General features: G+C 40.7%; 1 protein-coding gene across 1 annotated transcript in view; it reads left to right on the top strand.

Moving 5' to 3' along the window:
• PARN (poly(A)-specific ribonuclease) overlaps positions 1–18,055 on the top strand; it is a 179,001-nt gene that overhangs the window by 54,983 nt on the left and 105,963 nt on the right. The window contains 6 exon segments of the mRNA XM_068244741.1: positions 3,670–3,747; positions 4,370–4,413; positions 5,719–5,761; positions 8,581–8,656; positions 12,001–12,111; positions 12,188–12,257. Coding sequence (XP_068100842.1) covers positions 3,670–3,747; positions 4,370–4,413; positions 5,719–5,761; positions 8,581–8,656; positions 12,001–12,111; positions 12,188–12,257 — 422 coding nt within the window.

Raw genomic sequence — 18,055 nt, 5'->3', positions numbered from 1 at the left:
GGTAGAGGCCGGGACACTTGCGCAATCGGATGCACACGCAGCCAGACCACCCTGCTCTGTGCCCAGTACGATAGTTGGAGCAGGGTGGCGCGCGTCCATGTGCACACAATTGGCAGGGCTAGAGCTGCGACCCAGAAACCGTAACGGGTTCGCGGCCATTTTATCCAGGAAATCCTAGATTTTTAAAATGTTATAAAAGAAAAACTAGAGGGCGCTGAGCAGCGTTAGGAGGGGGAACAGCATCCTTTAAGTGCGTTCCACAGGGCTGTGGAGTCGGTACAAAAATAATCTGACTCCTCAGTTTATGAAACCACCTACTCATATTCCAGGTACCAAAAATTGCTCTGACTCCTCAACTCCGACTCCTCCTTCGTCTAATTTTTACAAAGGCTATGAATTTGGTTCAAAATCATCAGATTTTGACTCCTCAGTGTATTGAAAGCACTGACTCCGACACCAGGTACCCAAAAATGCTGACTCCTCAATTCCTACTCCACAGCCTTGGCTTTCCAGGAATGTCATTTTTTTATTTAAAAATATTTTGACTTTGGATTCTCTTTAAAGAGAATCTGTATTGTTAAAATCGCTCAAAAGTAAACATACCAGTGCGTTAGGGGACATCTCCTATTACCCTCTGACACAATTTCGCCGCTCCTCGCCGCATTAAAAGTGGTTAAAAACAGTTTTAAAAAGTTTGTTTGTAAACAAACAAAATGGCCACCAAAACAGGAAGTAGGTTGATGTACAGTATGTCCACACATAGAAAAATACATCCATACACAAGCAGGCTGTATACAGCATTCCTTTTGAATCTCAAGAGATCATTTGTTTGTTTCTTCCCCCCTGCAGTTTTCATGCACGGAAGTTTCAGGCTGCTCTTTTCTTCCTGCAAACAGCTTTGCCCTTGTTTGTAATTCCTCAGTATGTAAAAGCCCAGCCAGCTCAGAGGAAGATTTATCCAGCTTGTAAAAGATAAGAGAGAAGAGAGAAGCTGCTCTAATCTAAATATCACACAGGCAGTGTGCAGAGAGGGGCCTGAAAGGTGGAGTTCATAGCAGAACCACAACACTGAAGAACTTGGCAGCCTTCCAGACACAGGCCGACAAGTCTGACAGGGGAAAGATACATTGATTTATTACAGAGACTGTTATAGTAGAAAGTGCTGCAGTAAGCTTGAACACATTAGAATAGCTTTTGGAACTTGTAGGATGATAAAAAACAGGATGCAATTTTTGTTACGGAGTCTCTTTAAGAGAGCCTGTAGTGAAAAGGCAGGGCATTGTATATCTAATACTAGACAGGATTTCTTGGAGTTGCATGTCTTGTTTTTGTTTTTAAAGCGCAGATGAAGTGAGACAAATATGGGGACTGACCCATTTTCTTTAATGCAACGCACATTGCCTGGCTGTCCTGCTGATCCCCTGCCTCTAATGCTTTTAGCCATAGGCCCTGAACAAGCATAGGCAGTTAGGATGTTTCTAATAAAAATCTCACAAGAAGCAGCAGCTTGTTTCAGGTGTGATTCAGAAGCTACTGTAGCTGAAGAGATCAGCAGCACGGCCTGGCAAATATTCTTGTTTATAAGGAAATAAACATGGCCGCCTTCAGGTTCTTTTAAAGGGTAACTGAAGTAAGAGGTATACGGAGGCTGCCATATTTATTTTCCTTTTAATCAATACCAGTTGCCTGGCAGCCCTGCTGGTCTATTTCTCTGCAGTAGTATCCGAATAACACCAGAAACAAGCATGCAGCTAGTCTTGTCAGATCTGACTTTAAAGTCTGAAACACCTGATCTGCTGCATGCTTGTTCAGGGGCTATTTATTGTATTTATAAAGCGCCAACATATTACGCAGCGCTGGACATTAGTTTAGGTTACAAACAATATTTAGGGGTGACATACAGCAAAATGACAATACCTGAATACAAGAAAGACCAGATCTTGCAGCGCAGTATGAGTACAAGGTAATGCTTAGTCACTGGAGGGGAGCATGGAGATTAGGCAAGTTAGGTTCACTCAGATGCATAGCATGGGTTCACAGTAATGGAGGCGCATGATCAAGGTAGGACACAAAAGGAGGACCCTGCCCAAAGGCTTACAAACTATGGCTAATAGTATTAGAGGCAGAGTATCAGCAGGGCTGCCAGGCAACTGGTATTGCTTAAAAGGAAATAAACATGGCCGCCTCCATATACCTCTCTAGTTCCCCCTTGAATGATCAAATCTAGGTTTGAAGATTGTTCTTGCATTACTAGTGTTCATGTAATTTCAGCTCTGACAAAATGATTACTTTTTTAACGAACCTTCTCATCAGATGTTTGTGCAGCCACGCAAAAGTGTTAAGTCTGGCTTGCTCATCTGCAAAGAAAAACCGATTTAGGCCTGGGGCACACCAGAGGAGTTTTTCTGAGCGTTTTGAGTTTTTAAATCTGCTGCTAATGTTATCCTATGTGTCTGTGCACACTGGAGCAATGAGGTTTTGTAAAAAACCCCATAGCATTACATTGGGAAGAGCTTTTGAAACCTCTAAAAGCTCTTCCCAATGTAATGCTATGGGGTTTTTCACAAAACCTCATTGCTCCAGTGAGCACAGACACATAGGATAACATTAGCAGCAGATTTTAAAAACTGAAAACGCTCAAACTCCTCTGGTGTGCACCAGGCCTCATACACTTTGTTAAACACAGACTCGTTATTAGGACTGATACTTTACATACACATTTGTCTCATTATTCAAGTGATTCTAGGTGCCCTTTAAATGCACAAAATGGGCAATTTTTGTCATGTTTCTGAGCATATTACAGCCAAGAAAACCGTGCAATAACTTGAATGATACATGTATACATTAGTTTTTTTTTTTTTTTTTTTTAGAATGTTTACCTTATTAGTTTAGCTGATTTAGCCTGATCCGATTTGAATGCAGACACATTTTTTTTTTTTTTTTTCAATCAAAGGGAGGCTTGTCCTTAAAAGCCTGTGTAGTTTGGTCTACTGCCCTGTGAAGATGTTGGTGACAACATAAGCTATAGGAAAAAACTCCATTCTGTAGTTCATCATTCAATGTAATATCAACAGCAGCTTTTTTTTTTTTTTTTGTTACACGGAGTTATGAATTGTTTTAGAAAGCCACGGAACATGTGAGTTATCCTTATCCGCAAATTGATCTGATTTCTTGAAACCTTCTCTTCAATTAATAGATCTTATTTAAAGCTATGGACTTATCTGGATCTGTAGGTGTCTTGTAAACACACTCTGTGGATCACCTGTCCCCCTGTAAGTTCTGTCAATCTCCCGTGTTCCCTGTTGCTCTGTATTTCTTTGATGGGTTTTTACTGTCCATTTCCAACATGTCTAGTCTGATTTCCGACTTTTTTTTTTTTTCCATTCGCTTCTATCAGAAATTGATCGGAAATCAGATCGGACAAGTTGGAAATCGATCTGACAGTAAATCTGCCAGAAAAATCTGTGTACCTAGCATAAAGTCAATCTCCAGAATCACAATTTCAGTAATGTTTGGCTTCTACCAACCCCTGTTGCAGCAAAACAAATCAACCCACTGAGATCCTGGTGAATGAGCAGTTTAGGTTGAATGCAGGTCTCACCTCTACAACATCAGACAATAGTAATTCTGTGTGGGTTGTTTTTTTTATTTTTTTTATTTATCTTGCAGGGTAAGCTTGTGGTTGGGCACAATATGCTGTTGGATGTAATGCACACGATACACCAGTTCTTCTGTCAATTACCTGACGTAAGTGTTTTTCTGGTCTCAACAGTCTTATGGCTCATGCTGTAAAAAGCAGCATCCTTGTCTATACAAAACAAAGTTAACCATATCTTGAATGTGTTTTTGTGTCTATGCAATAAGAGGGGTCAGAGTTAGTATCGGGGAGAGGATAACTGCAGTGGACTGGAAAAAGAAGCTGCCAGTGTTGGCCTTCTACGGGGACAGTAGCAGTGAGGCATGGTTTTCAACTTGCTCGGCTAGACCTTCCCACTTATGACTCTATTGTACAGTTACCCAACTGCAGTGTATGAGCTGTCTGTCCTTGTGTGGGAATGCCACACTGTAATGTAGCTGCAGTGGTATGATCTGTCTGATGTCCTTGTATGGGAATGTCACACTGTGATGTAGCTGCAGTGTATGAGCTGTCCTTGTGTGGGAATGCCACACTGTAATGTAGCTGCAGCGTATGTGCTGCCTGATATCCTTGTGTGGGAATATCAAGCTGATGAGCTTGTGTTAACTCCAATATATAGGTTGCCAAAATGTGCACAATGAATGGCTGAGAATGAGACCTAATTCCTGATTCTTAATAATTATCCATGTCTATTTTATATTCATGTAAAATTGATTTACTTTGTCTCTGTAGGAACTAAATGAATTTAAAGAAATCACAAATTGTGTGTTCCCAAGGTGAGTGTTTGCTCTGCATTAAGTTTCTTCATTTTACTGCAGTTATTTCTGACAGTTGCAAATAGTACTGTGACATGCGCATTCTAGTTTATTGCCTGTTTCCACTACACGCAGATTGGATGCAGAAAAACTGACTCCAATGAATGCCTATGGGGAAGTCTGCATCAGAAAAATCGCGTTTAGTGGAAACAGGCCCATAGGCATTCATTGGAGTCAGTTTTTCTGCATCCAATCTGCGTGTAGTGGAAACGGGCCCTTAGTGAATTACTCCGCTCCATCTTAAATGATAGAGATCACACTGCCCTAAAAGTTTCGGAACGGATCGGCACGGGTGGGAATGGATCCTATGTAAAGCAATAGATCAATTTGCATTAGTCAGTTCTGTCCATTCCGATGAGCTGAACAAAAGTATGGGTTCTGCATGATTATTCCGAATAGGGTGGACTGAGTGGTTGCTGATCGAATAAGTGGTAGTTTGAGAATTGATGTCACATTCAGGTCCTCTGCCACTTGGCCCACTGCACAGGAGAAGCGCTCGTATACAGATCTGAGCCCCATCAGAAACATCACTGCCAAACAAAACCTATTCATTCTACGATTCCAGGAGAGATCAAGAAGCTGAACACTAGCTGGTCAGTTTCTTTGGTCTGATACAGTTTCCCTATACCTTAGTATTCTTGAAATGAATGGCCCTATCAAAGCCAGGCAGAGGCATTTTTTATTTTTTACTTTTTTTTAATTTTTATGTAGATGTAGTTTTTGCAGAATACAGAAATACAACTGCTGAACAAATTTATAGATCATCCTCTCTATTTGCGTCGCTATGAAGCCATGCCCTCCTTCAGACTAAGTCATGATGGGTTGTCAGTATGCAGAGAGGCGTGACTTCAGTTGAGAGAATAACTAGCACAATGATGGTGCCCATTGAGCACAGTGAAAGTCTAAGGATAGTACAGCGTGTAGCACCCACCATGACTTTTTCAGACTAGTTGGGAGTGAGTAAATTAACTGTATGTAGGAGCACTAGGGAGGTGAAGGGACATATGTAAGAACATGTAGAATAAACTTTTTTTTTTTTTTTTTTTTGCTTGCAAAAACTATTACTTGTTTAAACATTTTCAGACTTTATAAATTATCAAAAGAATATAAAACACACTGCCTCAGGTGGAGCTCTGAGTGCTTGTGGGCAATGTCCTAAATTTGATAAACCCCTTTTTGTGCTAAATGTAAAGATTTTGAAGCAATTTTGGCTTTCTTCTGTTAAAAAGTAAACTCTAGTAAAAATAACTGTCTGAATTGTTCTAGAGTCCTGGATACCAAGCTTATGGCAACTACACAGCCCTTTAAGGTAATTGTCAGGTTTTTTTTTTTTTTGGTTTTTTTTATTTCCCTTTGTTCACTGTACAAAACTAAGTTTTCCTGCAAACGATGTGTGTAGTATACAAAATTTAGCAATTGCATCCAAGTCGCAGTTATCCAGAACTCAAGAAGGCAATCGGAAATCTCAACTGGCATGCCTGCGCGATAACTGGGACTTTGGTGGAGGCTCAGTAAGTGTTTAAAATGCCTAAAAAACAGCCAAAAGCAATGTCTAGTAGCCTTTCCGGGGGCCGTGCACAGAAGTCAGTTTCACGTGACCCAATGCGGGTCAGCTGACACGCTCCCTTCCTCGCATGGGTAAGCTGGAAAGAAGCTAGCAGCCTGATAGGTTATTCAGAAAGGCTACCAGACATTGCTGGAGGCTCAGTAAGTATTTGGGGGAGGTTTTGTGCATTTTAGGCCAGTTGTTCAAGAAACCAGCAAGCACATTCATCAGGCAATCCCTCCCGGATACTTGACTTTGCTGTGGATGGATGTGGAAACATTAGGATAGTTAACAATAATTTCACAAATGTAATTGCAGTTCATTTACATAGCAAACTGTACAGTAAATTAAAATACTTGGTTTGTTTGGAACGTTCACATTTTTTGGCTCAAACTTAAAATGAAGGTGCCCAAAGGTATAAAATTAAACAAAATGAAAAGGAGAGGTATGACCAGCTTACTTCTCCTGTGAAGTAGCACTCAACTCGATTGCGATTTTTACATTTATTGCACAAAAGGTTCAGACAATGAGTTTCTTTGGCATCTCCTGCTTCATTGGGTCAATTTAAACCATCAAAGTGCCTTTTAGCCAAAATACTTGAGCGAGCCTCACGTATATTGGCACATAATTTGCTCCAAATGCCCAGCATTCCTTGGGAAATTGAATTTCTATTTTCAGTGTTGGAACATTTGTACCAGTATGCATATTAAAGAATGATGATCTACTTTTAATGTGATTGTGAAGGCTGCTTTTTTTTTTTTTTCCCAAAATGGCAAGGAGAGGTTAGACCAACGGGAGTCTGACGAAGGAGAGGTATTGTGTTCTAATTTAAAGGAAAACTTTGAGAAGAATATGGAGGTTGCCATATTCATTTAGTTGCCTGGAAGTGCTGATCTATTTGGCTGCAGTAGTGTCTGAATAACATAAACATGCAGGTAATCTTGTCAATATACTGTCAAACACCTGATCTAGATATGCTTGTTCAGCGTATATGGCTAAAAGTATTAGAGGCAGAGGATCAGCAGGATTGCCAGGCAACTAGTATTGCTAAAATGGAAATGGATATGGCAGCCTCCATGTCCTTTAATGGGTCAGTTCCAAACAATTGCCAGCTATTTTTAAATGTTTATGCAATTTTTAAGGTGCCAATTAATCATACAATATTTTTTCTCAGATGCAATCATTTGATCAGATATTTTACTGCGCAGGCACAGCCCATACTGGGCCTGCACAGTACGCTCCTGGTGACATCATCAGGAGCAAGGGCATGGCAATGCAGGCGCAGTGGTTTTCAGACTCTAAAGTCTGAAATTCCAGAAGTGACCCAGAGGCGGGGCCGGAGCATCGGTGAGTGGCTGCGCGGGCACAGGATGTCTGCGGAAGACCATTAGAAGCCCTGGGTAAGTTCAACTCCTTTTCCCCCGACCCCCCCCCCCCCCCCCCCCCCCCCTACAGTATTCCTTTAAAGGTTAGCACTTAAGTGCTAACCTTTAAACTCTTGCACAGCATACAATAAAAAGTGATTATTCCACATAAAGTTGCTGAAGAAATCACTGCAGTTTGTGTTCAGTTTACCCAAATCAAATTGGTCCTTATCAGCAGCTGTGAATAGACTAAAGGAGCACAACTGGGATGCTCTCGCCCATCGGCTTAACCCCTTCAGTGCTCTCTGCAAAGAAAAAGCTCTGAACTTAATTTTTTTTTTTAAGGATTTCCAAAAACTTACTTTTCTACCCATAAAGGTTAGCATGCTGTGCCTTATCTCATAGAGCAGAGAGTAAGGCCTGGTTCACACTGGTGGTATAAAACTGTCCCTTCGCAGAACGGAAACAGATCCTAATGGATGTGAATGGATCCAATGTTAACTAATGGATCTGTTCACATCTGTCCGTTCAAATGAATCCATTCTTCACGATCCTCTGAACAGACCGCAACTTTGGTTCTGCAACAAATTTTTTTTTTTCTGGACTACTGAGCCCAGTGGAACGGAAACAGAAGCTGAAGCCCTCATTGGGGGCAATGAGAAAACAGAACATTTAACACTAGTGAAGAAACTGACTGTTCTACATAGAAAAAAACACTTCGGGGTGGGGTCTGGGGGGATGCGTGGGAACAGAAGGAATGGAAGCTAAGTGAAAACGGATTTGATCATCAGGTAATTAGATCAGTTTTCACGAATCCCTTTGCCACTTAAACGCAAGTGTGAACCTGGCCTTAATTCTGAGTTCCGTTCCACTTTAGTGCACATTTAGTATGCAATCAGTCCCTGTTATTTCTGTGAACACCACTGCTTAGAGCTATGCGGAGTCACGGGTGCTGTGGCGTGTCTGGTGCTACCTTATACTGTTTCATGTAGAAGTTTGTTCACATATAATTTTTTTTTTTCCCTTGCTGAGTGGCGATATGGAATACCGGTATCTGTCCTTGGAGTTCAACTTGCAATTTTTTTTCTTTAACATTTTCATATCCATTTTCATCCACATGATGGCAGCAAAGCATACCAGTCATTTGTTGGCTGTAATGCTTGGCAATGTACAGTACATCTGGCTTTAATTGTTCCATCTCCTTTTATATACTCCTAGGAAATTATTTATAACACATCCCTTGCCGAACTGGAAAAGAGATTAAAAGAGGCTCCTTTCAAACCTCCTAAAGTTGGTAAGAATTCAAGAACCAGTTGCCTTCTGTCAACTATCTATTAAAATATGTAATTGGCTTTTGTAAAATAAACGGCATTTTCAATAACTGAGCTCAGTGAGACTTCAGAAAAGCATTAAGTATATTTATGGGGTATAATCTCCAATCTCTCTGACTACAGGATGCTCTTAAATGTTTTTAGCCATATATAAATGGCCATGTCTCAATCCATTTTCTTGGTCATGCATTAAGATAAAAGCATAGTTCCATTTTGTCAGTACAGCATATCTTTAACATTTTAATTTATGGGCATTTTGCCTAATCATTGAAATATAGTGCTTGCCTGGCAGATTTCAGATCATGAAGTAAAATATATATTCTATAGCAGGGGTCCCCAAACATTTTGGGTCGAGGGCCGTGTCTACATACTTCAGACTGCTGAGGGGCCGGAATATACATACAATGTCGTCTTTGCGGGCCAGACAGTGAAGCATACCCAGGTGACAACCTGAAGTCCAGTTGGACAGCAGTGTCACCTGATGTGGAATTTGGAAACCAGCAAATTACTGCTTTCTGGCTTCCATGTGGATGGGTGGTGCCAGCACTAATGTTCTATATGTGGACCACCAATATTTAAAGATTTAGCTGACCGCATCTATAAGTAATACATTTTGTTTGTGGGGGGCTGGTAAAAAAGCCGCTGGTCTTTGTTTGAGGACCACTGTTCTATAGAATAGCAATATGGGATCTAAAGCAGGATAGCTGCATCTTGGACAGGTTTTTTTTTTTTTTTTTTTTGTTACATTATCTATCCATAAAATACTATACAATAAGGAATGCTCAATGAGGAGATTGTGTTTGAAGTGATGTGGATGACTTGATTTCTAATGATCTAGATTTCATTTGTCATAGTTTTATACTTAATCTAGATTTAATCTAGAAGTAGGTCTCCTTGTTTATCTTTGTGGCCTTGAAGATGGTCTAGGAAACCCTCAATTCTCAACCGTGCCTGCCTTGTGGGTATCTACATAATATGAACCTCGTTGTTAAACTTAATCCACTGCCCAGAACATCACATGAGGTGACTTTCAAAATCTTGTTGGTGGGACTTGTTATGAAGCGTTCCTAAAGGATACCAGAGCCCAAATTAATAGGGGGGGGGGGGGGGGGGGGGGGGCAGGAGCTGGCATGAAAGGTGAGCTGTCCTGCTGCTCACCCTCCCCCCCCCCCCCCCCCCCCTTCCCCGGTCTTCCGTTCTGCCCCTCTAATCCTCCTCCTAAATGCACTCCATTATCCTCTTCCTGGTTGGCCAGGTCCGACATTACTGCGCCTGCACTGGCCTGGCTGTGCGCGTTCCAGGAGTGCTGTGCATATCCTGTCACTGACGTCATGTGCAGAGCACTCCCGGTTACAATTACGGACTGTTGGACGCGTAGCCGGGCCAGCGCAGGCCCAGTGATGCCCGACTAGGAAGAGGGTGCAGGTGGGAATTTAGGAGGATCAGAGGGTCAGAATGGAGAAGTGGGGAGCGGTGAGCATCAGGACTGCTCACCATACATGCCTGCTCCCCTCCCCCTCCCCCCCCCCCCCCCTTATTAATCTGGGCTCTGGAATCCTTTAACCACTCATCTGTAAAATCCTCTGTCAGTGTTTTGTACACTTGTCCTTTCACATAGTTTATACATTTAGTGCAGAAATATATTTTTGGCATTTACTTGGTAGCTGCTTTACAAACAAAACATGCAGTAACCTTAGGTTTGAACCTGCAGGTAGTGATGACAGACGTGTACCTGGTGAACTGTTCCAGGCTGACAGTAGCTATTCACCAGCTCTCGGTAAACGTGAATCGTGCCCACCCTATACTTTTCCATAGGGTTATTTTTTGACTTTTCACCCTTAAGTTAGGTGCGACAGGACTGCGAATCCAATCAAAATCACCATGTGGCCATTACTACTTCCAGGATGTTCCAAAAACCTTCCCCAGCCCTTTGAAGATAATTGCATCAAAATAAAAGTTCTCTTTTCTGCCTATTCTGAAACCGTTGGCTGCACCTTCATGCCACATACTGCCATTTCACCTTGCTCACTCCTGTAGCTTTTGAAATGCAGGAGAACAGTAGGATTTGGTAGTTTTCTGGTGTGATAAGCGTAGGAGTGATTAAGGTACTTCTGTAATAACCATGCCCTTTATGGAGTTCATTTTGTAGAAATCACATACCTACTTGTGTTTAAATTTTTGTTTTTACACCTAAAGTAACAGGAATATGGAGGCTGCCATATTTATTTCCTTGTAAACAATACCTGCCTGACATTCCTGCTTTTATTTGACTGCTGTAGTGTCTCTGAATCACTCACCTGAAACAAACAAGCATGCAGCTGACTCTGTCAGAAACTTTATCTGCATGCTCGTTCAGGGTCTGTGATTCAATTCAATTCAATTTATTGTCATTGTGTAACACAACGAAATTACTTTTCATGACAACCCCACGGTGCATATAGGGAACATAGTGATAGTAACAAGGAAGAGGAGAAATTATACAAGTATGCCAGGTATTACAGATGTTTAAACAATTTGTACACAGTGTTAATTATTTCAGAGAGGATTCAGAGTTTATCAAGTTTATGGCGGATGGGAAAAAGCTGTCTTTCAGTCTGTTTGTGTGTGTGTGTGTGTGCGCGGGTTGATCTAAAACGTTTACCTGATGGAAGGAGCTCAAACAAGGCATTTCCAGGGTGAGTGTTGTCTTTGATAATGTTTTTGGCCCTTCTCAAGCTGCGAGTATTATACAAAAGTTCCAGTGATGGTAGTTCAGTGCCAATAATGGCTTCTGCTGTTTTAACAACTCGCTGCAGGGCTTCTCTAGTAGCCTTCGTGCAGCTGTTGTACCAGGCCGTCATGCAATTGGTCAGAACGCTTTCTATAGTGCATCTGTAGAAATTAACCAGCAGCTTCTGTGGGAGGTTAGCGCTCCTTAGTTTTCTCAAAGTAGAGGTGTTGTTGTGCTTTGCCAGTTAGAGCTAAAGCATTGTTAGAGTTTAATATTAAAAGTATTGAAGACAGAGCCAGGGACAGTTGGACAGTCAGGCAATCTGTATGGTTCAAAATTAATAAATAGGTCAGCCTCCAGATCTCTCTGTTCTGGTGTGCTTTAAAGTAAACCTGAACTGGTATTAAACAATTGCTTCTATCATCCTATTCTATGAACATGTCCTTATATTGTCCATGCAAGTGCTAAAAACATGATCTGCTATGGAGATACTTGGATTATTTTGTGTTATAGGTGTAATTTTAAGAATAGTGCAGGTAGTAATTTTGTCTAAGTATACTTGACTCTGGATTTACATAAGCTTCCTGTTTTCATTAGAAAGTGCTGAGAGTTTTTCAAGTTACACCACCGACTCAGAGCATCTGCATGAAGCAGGTTATGATGCCTTCATTACAGGACTTTGCTTTGTATCTATGGCAAACTATCTAGGTAAGTTACTGGATTATAAGAACTCTGCATTGGCTCTGTGTATATTCCGCTCTAAATGAATGCACTTTTTCACTAGGTACATTTTTGAGTCCACCAAAAGGGCACATATCAGCCCGATCAAAGATCATCCGACCGTTTTTTAACAAGTAAGTGCTTCTCCAGATGTAATTTAGTTCACAAGCTAAGTCGTTTGTGTTTTAATATCTTCAGTGTTCTTTTATTTTATCCAAACTCTGGGTTGTTTCTCTACTGTATGATGCTACCTGTCTAGGTATGTTGACAAAGAGGACTGGGCCTGTTGTAATATTGTGCCACCGGTACAGTAGAGTATGGCTATACAATCTGACATTCAGGGTTGGGATACTCCATGTTTGTAATGGGTATCCACAGGGCTTTGGCAGTTTTTTGTTATTTTTGTGTATAAATTAAGTTCTCACGGTGATTAAAATTCTTGATTGATCTTTCACACTTGGGCGGTGTGTCAAATTGACGCACTGCTACCGCAGCCTAATGCAAACCTATGGGAAAGTTCATACTTCCCACGTTGCGGTAAGCGGTGGCAGAAGGCCCTAATCTAACGCTAGTGCAGAAGTACGTTACTGTGCGGGATCCACGCTGATCTGCATTGGCCCAGAAGTCATGTTTGTCTGTGGTGATGCAGGGTTTTTTAAAAAGTTGATGGCACGGAAGCATATTTTTACAATATGCCTTCGTGCACTTCCGCATACCCCGAAGCAGGAAGTCACCACAAGCGCACCAGACAGGGATCACCGTGTACTATTGCGGTGTTCCCTGAATGCCTGTTTCTGCTGGTGTGGCGGGCATGACGCACCGCATTGCTGCCGCCAGTTTGCAGTGTCAAACCGGCCTGAATGTTTCACAGATGGCAGCATCATTACTGCTTGCAAGGTGAATTACTGTGGACTTCCAATGCAGAAGCAAAAATGGGTATGCTGAATCAATTGACGTTCTACTAAATTATCGGACAGCGCGCACTTCGCACAGCGCGCGCGCATTGGGACTCCATCTCTCGAATGACAGTTCAGGGGCTATACTGACAACCTTCTCCTCCGTTATTGGTCTGATGGGAATAACCACTGTCAAAAACTTTATGCTAGTTTCAGAACCGAGAAGCCGCAGTTCATTATGGACTGAATCATAAATTGCTAGCTAGTTTTGAAGAGGATTATGGAATTTTCCAACAAGCAGGTATATAGCTTAAAAAATGTTCCCAATTACAGGAGTGTAAATGGGAATCCGTACTCGTTTTAGCCACTTGGTGCTATACATCTGAGGATGGCAATTCCAATATTAGGCTTGTGCTAGGGCTTTATGTTGGCTGCAGCGCTGGATTCCAGGCAGGTGAGTGTTAGGACTGCTGCAGGCATTCTGGCGGCATGATTTTTTCCCCCCTAATTTTAGGGTCTGAAACATGCTGAAAATACCCTAAAATCTGGAAATAATCATACCGCCAGGGAGGTTAAATACATCTCCATAACTCATGATTGGCCTTTGCTTGCTAAGACGTGTTTGCTCTGTGGAAAACAGTGCCATTTTTCATTCCTAATATCCTCCCACTTCCACAATCCAAAGCTCTTATTAAGCGCTTTTAACCCCCTTCTCCCATCCCCTTCCGCCTCCTGCAACATACTTCACTGATGAAATTGACCTAATCCAAAGTGGTTTTTCCTTGCAGCCCTCAAATCCCATCTCCACACCTCTCATTGACTGCACTCTATCTGCCTTCTATCCACTGACTGAACTTTCTCTCTTGTCTATAATCTCCAAATCCCATCTAACCACCTGTTCTTTAGGTTCTATTACCTCTCATCTTATTCTGTAGCTATCCTCATGCCTATACTAACATTGATATTTAACCTATCTCTCTGTACTGGCATCTTTCTGCCCCCACTCAAAACTGCTGTTGTGACACTACTTAAAAAAAAATAAAATAAATCTCTAGATCCCACTGCACTCACCAACTACCATCCGGTGTCACTTCTATTCACATACAAATTACACCTAATTAAAGTGTTATCTTTCCTCAAATTCAACATTGCACAGGCAATGTTCTACTATGATTTCTTCTACTATGATTTCTTTATCCTAAAGCAGTGTGTTCATACTCCATGTAAATTTTAACATGTCGGGCATAATGGTTTTAAATAAGTCCTAGGGCTAATGAAGTCGGTATATTCACTTATCCTTTTTTTTTTTTTTTTTTTTGTATCCTAATAAATTATGTATTACTGAATCATGTACATTATGGATCTAGCTTCGTGACCAATTTTTATATATATCTTATAGGCGCTTATATTAATACTGTCTATAGATCTACTGCAGTTGTATTCAGTCAGATTGATCTATCTTACCCTTATACGATCTAGTGAGAAATGGCCATGTGATTGGCACCTAACTGCGTATATCTCACATCTGATTATGAACCACTTTGATGTTGATAATGTTCACCATCTAAATATCTGGCGTCCATTGCTATAGTGTGTTTTTTCTATTTTCGTTTTTGTCTTTGTCTCTTTAGTGTATCTCCAAAATTGATTGCCTGATGAAGCGGGCTCTAGACCCGTGAAACGCATTGTTTGCCTGGAGATTTTAAAATAAATTAGATAGATATCTATCTATCTATCTATATCTAGCTATCTATCTATATCTAGCTATCTATCTATATCTAGCTATCTATCTATATCTAGCTATCTATCTATATCTAGCTATCTATCTATATCTAGCTATCTATCTATATCTAGCTATCTATATCTAGCTATCTATCTATATCTAGCTATCTATCTATATCTAGCTATCTATCTATATCTAGCTATCTATCTATATCTAGCTATCTATCTATATCTAGCTATCTATCTATATCTAGCTATCTATCTATATCTAGCTATCTATCTATATCTAGCTATCTATCTATATCTAGCTATCTATCTATATCTAGCTATCTATCTATATCTAGCTATCTATCTATATCTAGCTATCTATCTATATCTAGCTATCTATCTATATCTAGCTATCTATCTATATCTAGCTATCTATCTCTATCTAGCTATCTATCTCTATCTAGCTATCTCTATCTCTATCTAGCTATCTCTATCTCTATCTAGCTATCTCTATCTCTATCTAGCTATCTCTATCTCTATCTAGCTATCTCTATCTCTATCTAGCTATCTCTATCTCTATCTAGCTATCTCTATCTCTATCTAGCTATCTCTATCTCTATCTCTAATCTCTAATCTCTAATCTCTAATCCACCTTACTCCTACTGATACTTTCATCTGTAGGCATAAAGGGCCTTGCTCTTTCCTGGTTATCTTCTTATCTCTTTGGAAGGTCTTTCGGTCTTGCTCAGATCAGATCTCTTCTACACATCCTTTTTGTCTTTGGTGATACCTTAAGGCTCTTCCCTTGGCTCCCTCCTTTTTCATCTACATGCACGGTCGTGGCAACTTAATCAACTAAAATGTTAATACATGCTCTATTTGTTTGGACTATTGCAACATACTACTTTGTGGACTACCAAGTAATTGGCACCGCTACAATCTGTACTGAACTCTGCTGCATCTTTCTTCTCGCTCTTCATCTGCTGCTCCTCTGGTTAATTGGTAGCCAATAAAAAGCTCTACAGAGGATCCAGTTCAAACTCTTAACACTAACCTACAAAGCTCTCCACAATCTTTCTCCCCGTACATCTCCTTAGTTTTCAGATACTCACCCAATCGCAGTCCCTGATCTGCACATGAACTTTTTGTTGACCTTGAGTATTACCTTCTCGCATTCACGTATGCAAGATTTCGCAGGTGCTTCGCCCCCTCTGGAACGCCCTCCCACAACACATCAGTTTCTCTCCAACCTTTGTCTTTAAATGATCTCTCAAAACTTTGACAAGCATACACTCTACCTTAGGCCATTCCCCCTTTAGTCTTAGGACAAATTGCACTCCTATTAGATATCCTAAAAATACAGACTCTATCTATATTGTATACTACCCCACCTCGTGTTTCACCCCTATTCTTTTAGATTGTGTCTTGGAATTATAAATTTTATTCATCATATTACTTTTGTCACTGTAATGACCATTTCTGTATATTGGTATTACCATTGTCTGTATTATGTATTCCATGTTTCTTTGTTTGTACTGCACCACAGAATAGGTTGGTGCTTTATAAATCAATAATAGTTAAATTGCCTCATTTGACTGCATAATTCCTGGCTATTACATATAGTATATTAAAGATGTGAATTGCTGCTTTTTAGATGTTTGAGTTCTCAAATCCAGTCTAGATGAGCTGTAAAGCTATGATATGCTGGTTTCTCCTCTTTGCCTGACTTTAGTCTTCTGTGAACTTGGATGCAATTCAAAGTGGAACTCCAAGTTTACAGTACAAGTTTTGCAATATATGTTTTTTAAAGCCCTGTTATCGGTTAAAGTTTTTTTTTTTTTTTTTTTTTTCATTCTGTAGTGGTTCATTAAATGTAAGCCTTGTGTAATGCAATGAGTAAGAGTCCCTTAGTTCCAAGGTGTGTGTGTGTGTGTGTCTGTTTTCTATCTGGCACCTAGTTGACCATGTTGATGTGTAGTTTTGATGAATTAGCCCAGTAACCAGTAGGTAGGCAAGCAATATAAAAAATGGCGTTTTTTAAAGAGACTCCGTAACAAAAATTGCATCCTGTTTTTTATCATCCTACAAGTTCCAAAAGCTATTCTAATGTGTTCTGGCTTACTGCAGCACGTTCTACTATCGCCATCTCTGTAATAAATCAACTTATCTCTCTCTTGTCAGACTTGTCAGCCTGCTCTGGAAGGCTGCCAAGTTCTTCAGTGTTGTGGTTCTGTGATGCATCTCCCCCCTCCAGGCCCCTCTCTGCACACTGCCTGTGTATTATTTAGATTAGTGCAGCTTCTCTCTGCTCTATTATCTTTTACAAGCTGCATAAATCCTCCTCTGAGCTGGCTGGGCTTTCACATACTGAGGAATTACATACAGGCAGAGCTGTCTGCACTCTGCAAGAAGAAACAGCCTGACACTTCAGTGGAAGATAGCTGCAGGGGGAAAGAAACACACAAATGATCTCTTGAGATTCAAAAGGAAGGGTGTATACAGCCTGCTTGTGTATGAATGTATTTTATATGTGTGGACATACTGTACATCAACCTACTTCCTGTTTTGGTGGCCATTTCGTTTGTTTATAAACAAACTTTTTTTAAAACTGTTTTTAACCACTTTTAATGTGTCGAGGAGCGGCAAAATTGTTACAGAGGGTAATAGATGTCCCCTAACGCACTGGTATGTTTACTTTTGTGCGATTTTAACAATACAGATTCTCTTTAATGCTGCTTCAGAAGTAGTGTAGGTGGGGGTTGGGCAGTATCTCAAGAGGTTGCTGGTAAGTATATGTTGATGTGTTTAATGGTGGGTATGGAGGTTGGTTACTTATAAATTGGAAAGAGTAGCAATGATGTTGACCATAAATGAGGTTTGCCAGTCATTAAATGGGTTATGTTTACATGCCAAGTTAAACTGGCCATTGGAGTGGAGCAGTACCTTTCAGCGCAGGAAGATTTGGGGCGCAGCTGACACCACCATAGACTAGAATAGGAATTACATCTATAGAGGCGCTCAGTGAGTAATGTTGGCGCCGCCAGAAGACTGAGCTGAAGTTGCTTTTAAAACACAATAATTTGGCCTCCACCAATAGCTGGAAGCCAAATTATATCATTCCCCACTACCTATGGCGGCCTGGAGGGGGAATAGTAATTAACATGGCCGGGACTTCCAGTTAAGGAAAAACATGTAGGGTTGTGTGTGGGGTTGTTATTAATACATGCATTGTGAGTTTGGAGGAGAGTCTGACAGACAAATGACCTTTATCCCCAACCCAATGTATCACTTTTTGCACTAAGGGGTAGTATAATCTGTTTGAATTA

Source organism: Hyperolius riggenbachi, chromosome 7 (assembly GCF_040937935.1).
Source record: "Hyperolius riggenbachi isolate aHypRig1 chromosome 7, aHypRig1.pri, whole genome shotgun sequence".
Lineage (NCBI taxonomy): Eukaryota > Metazoa > Chordata > Amphibia > Anura > Hyperoliidae > Hyperolius > Hyperolius riggenbachi.
The sequence above is the reverse complement of the archived record's forward strand: the minus strand, read 5'-3'. Positions and strand labels throughout refer to the sequence as shown.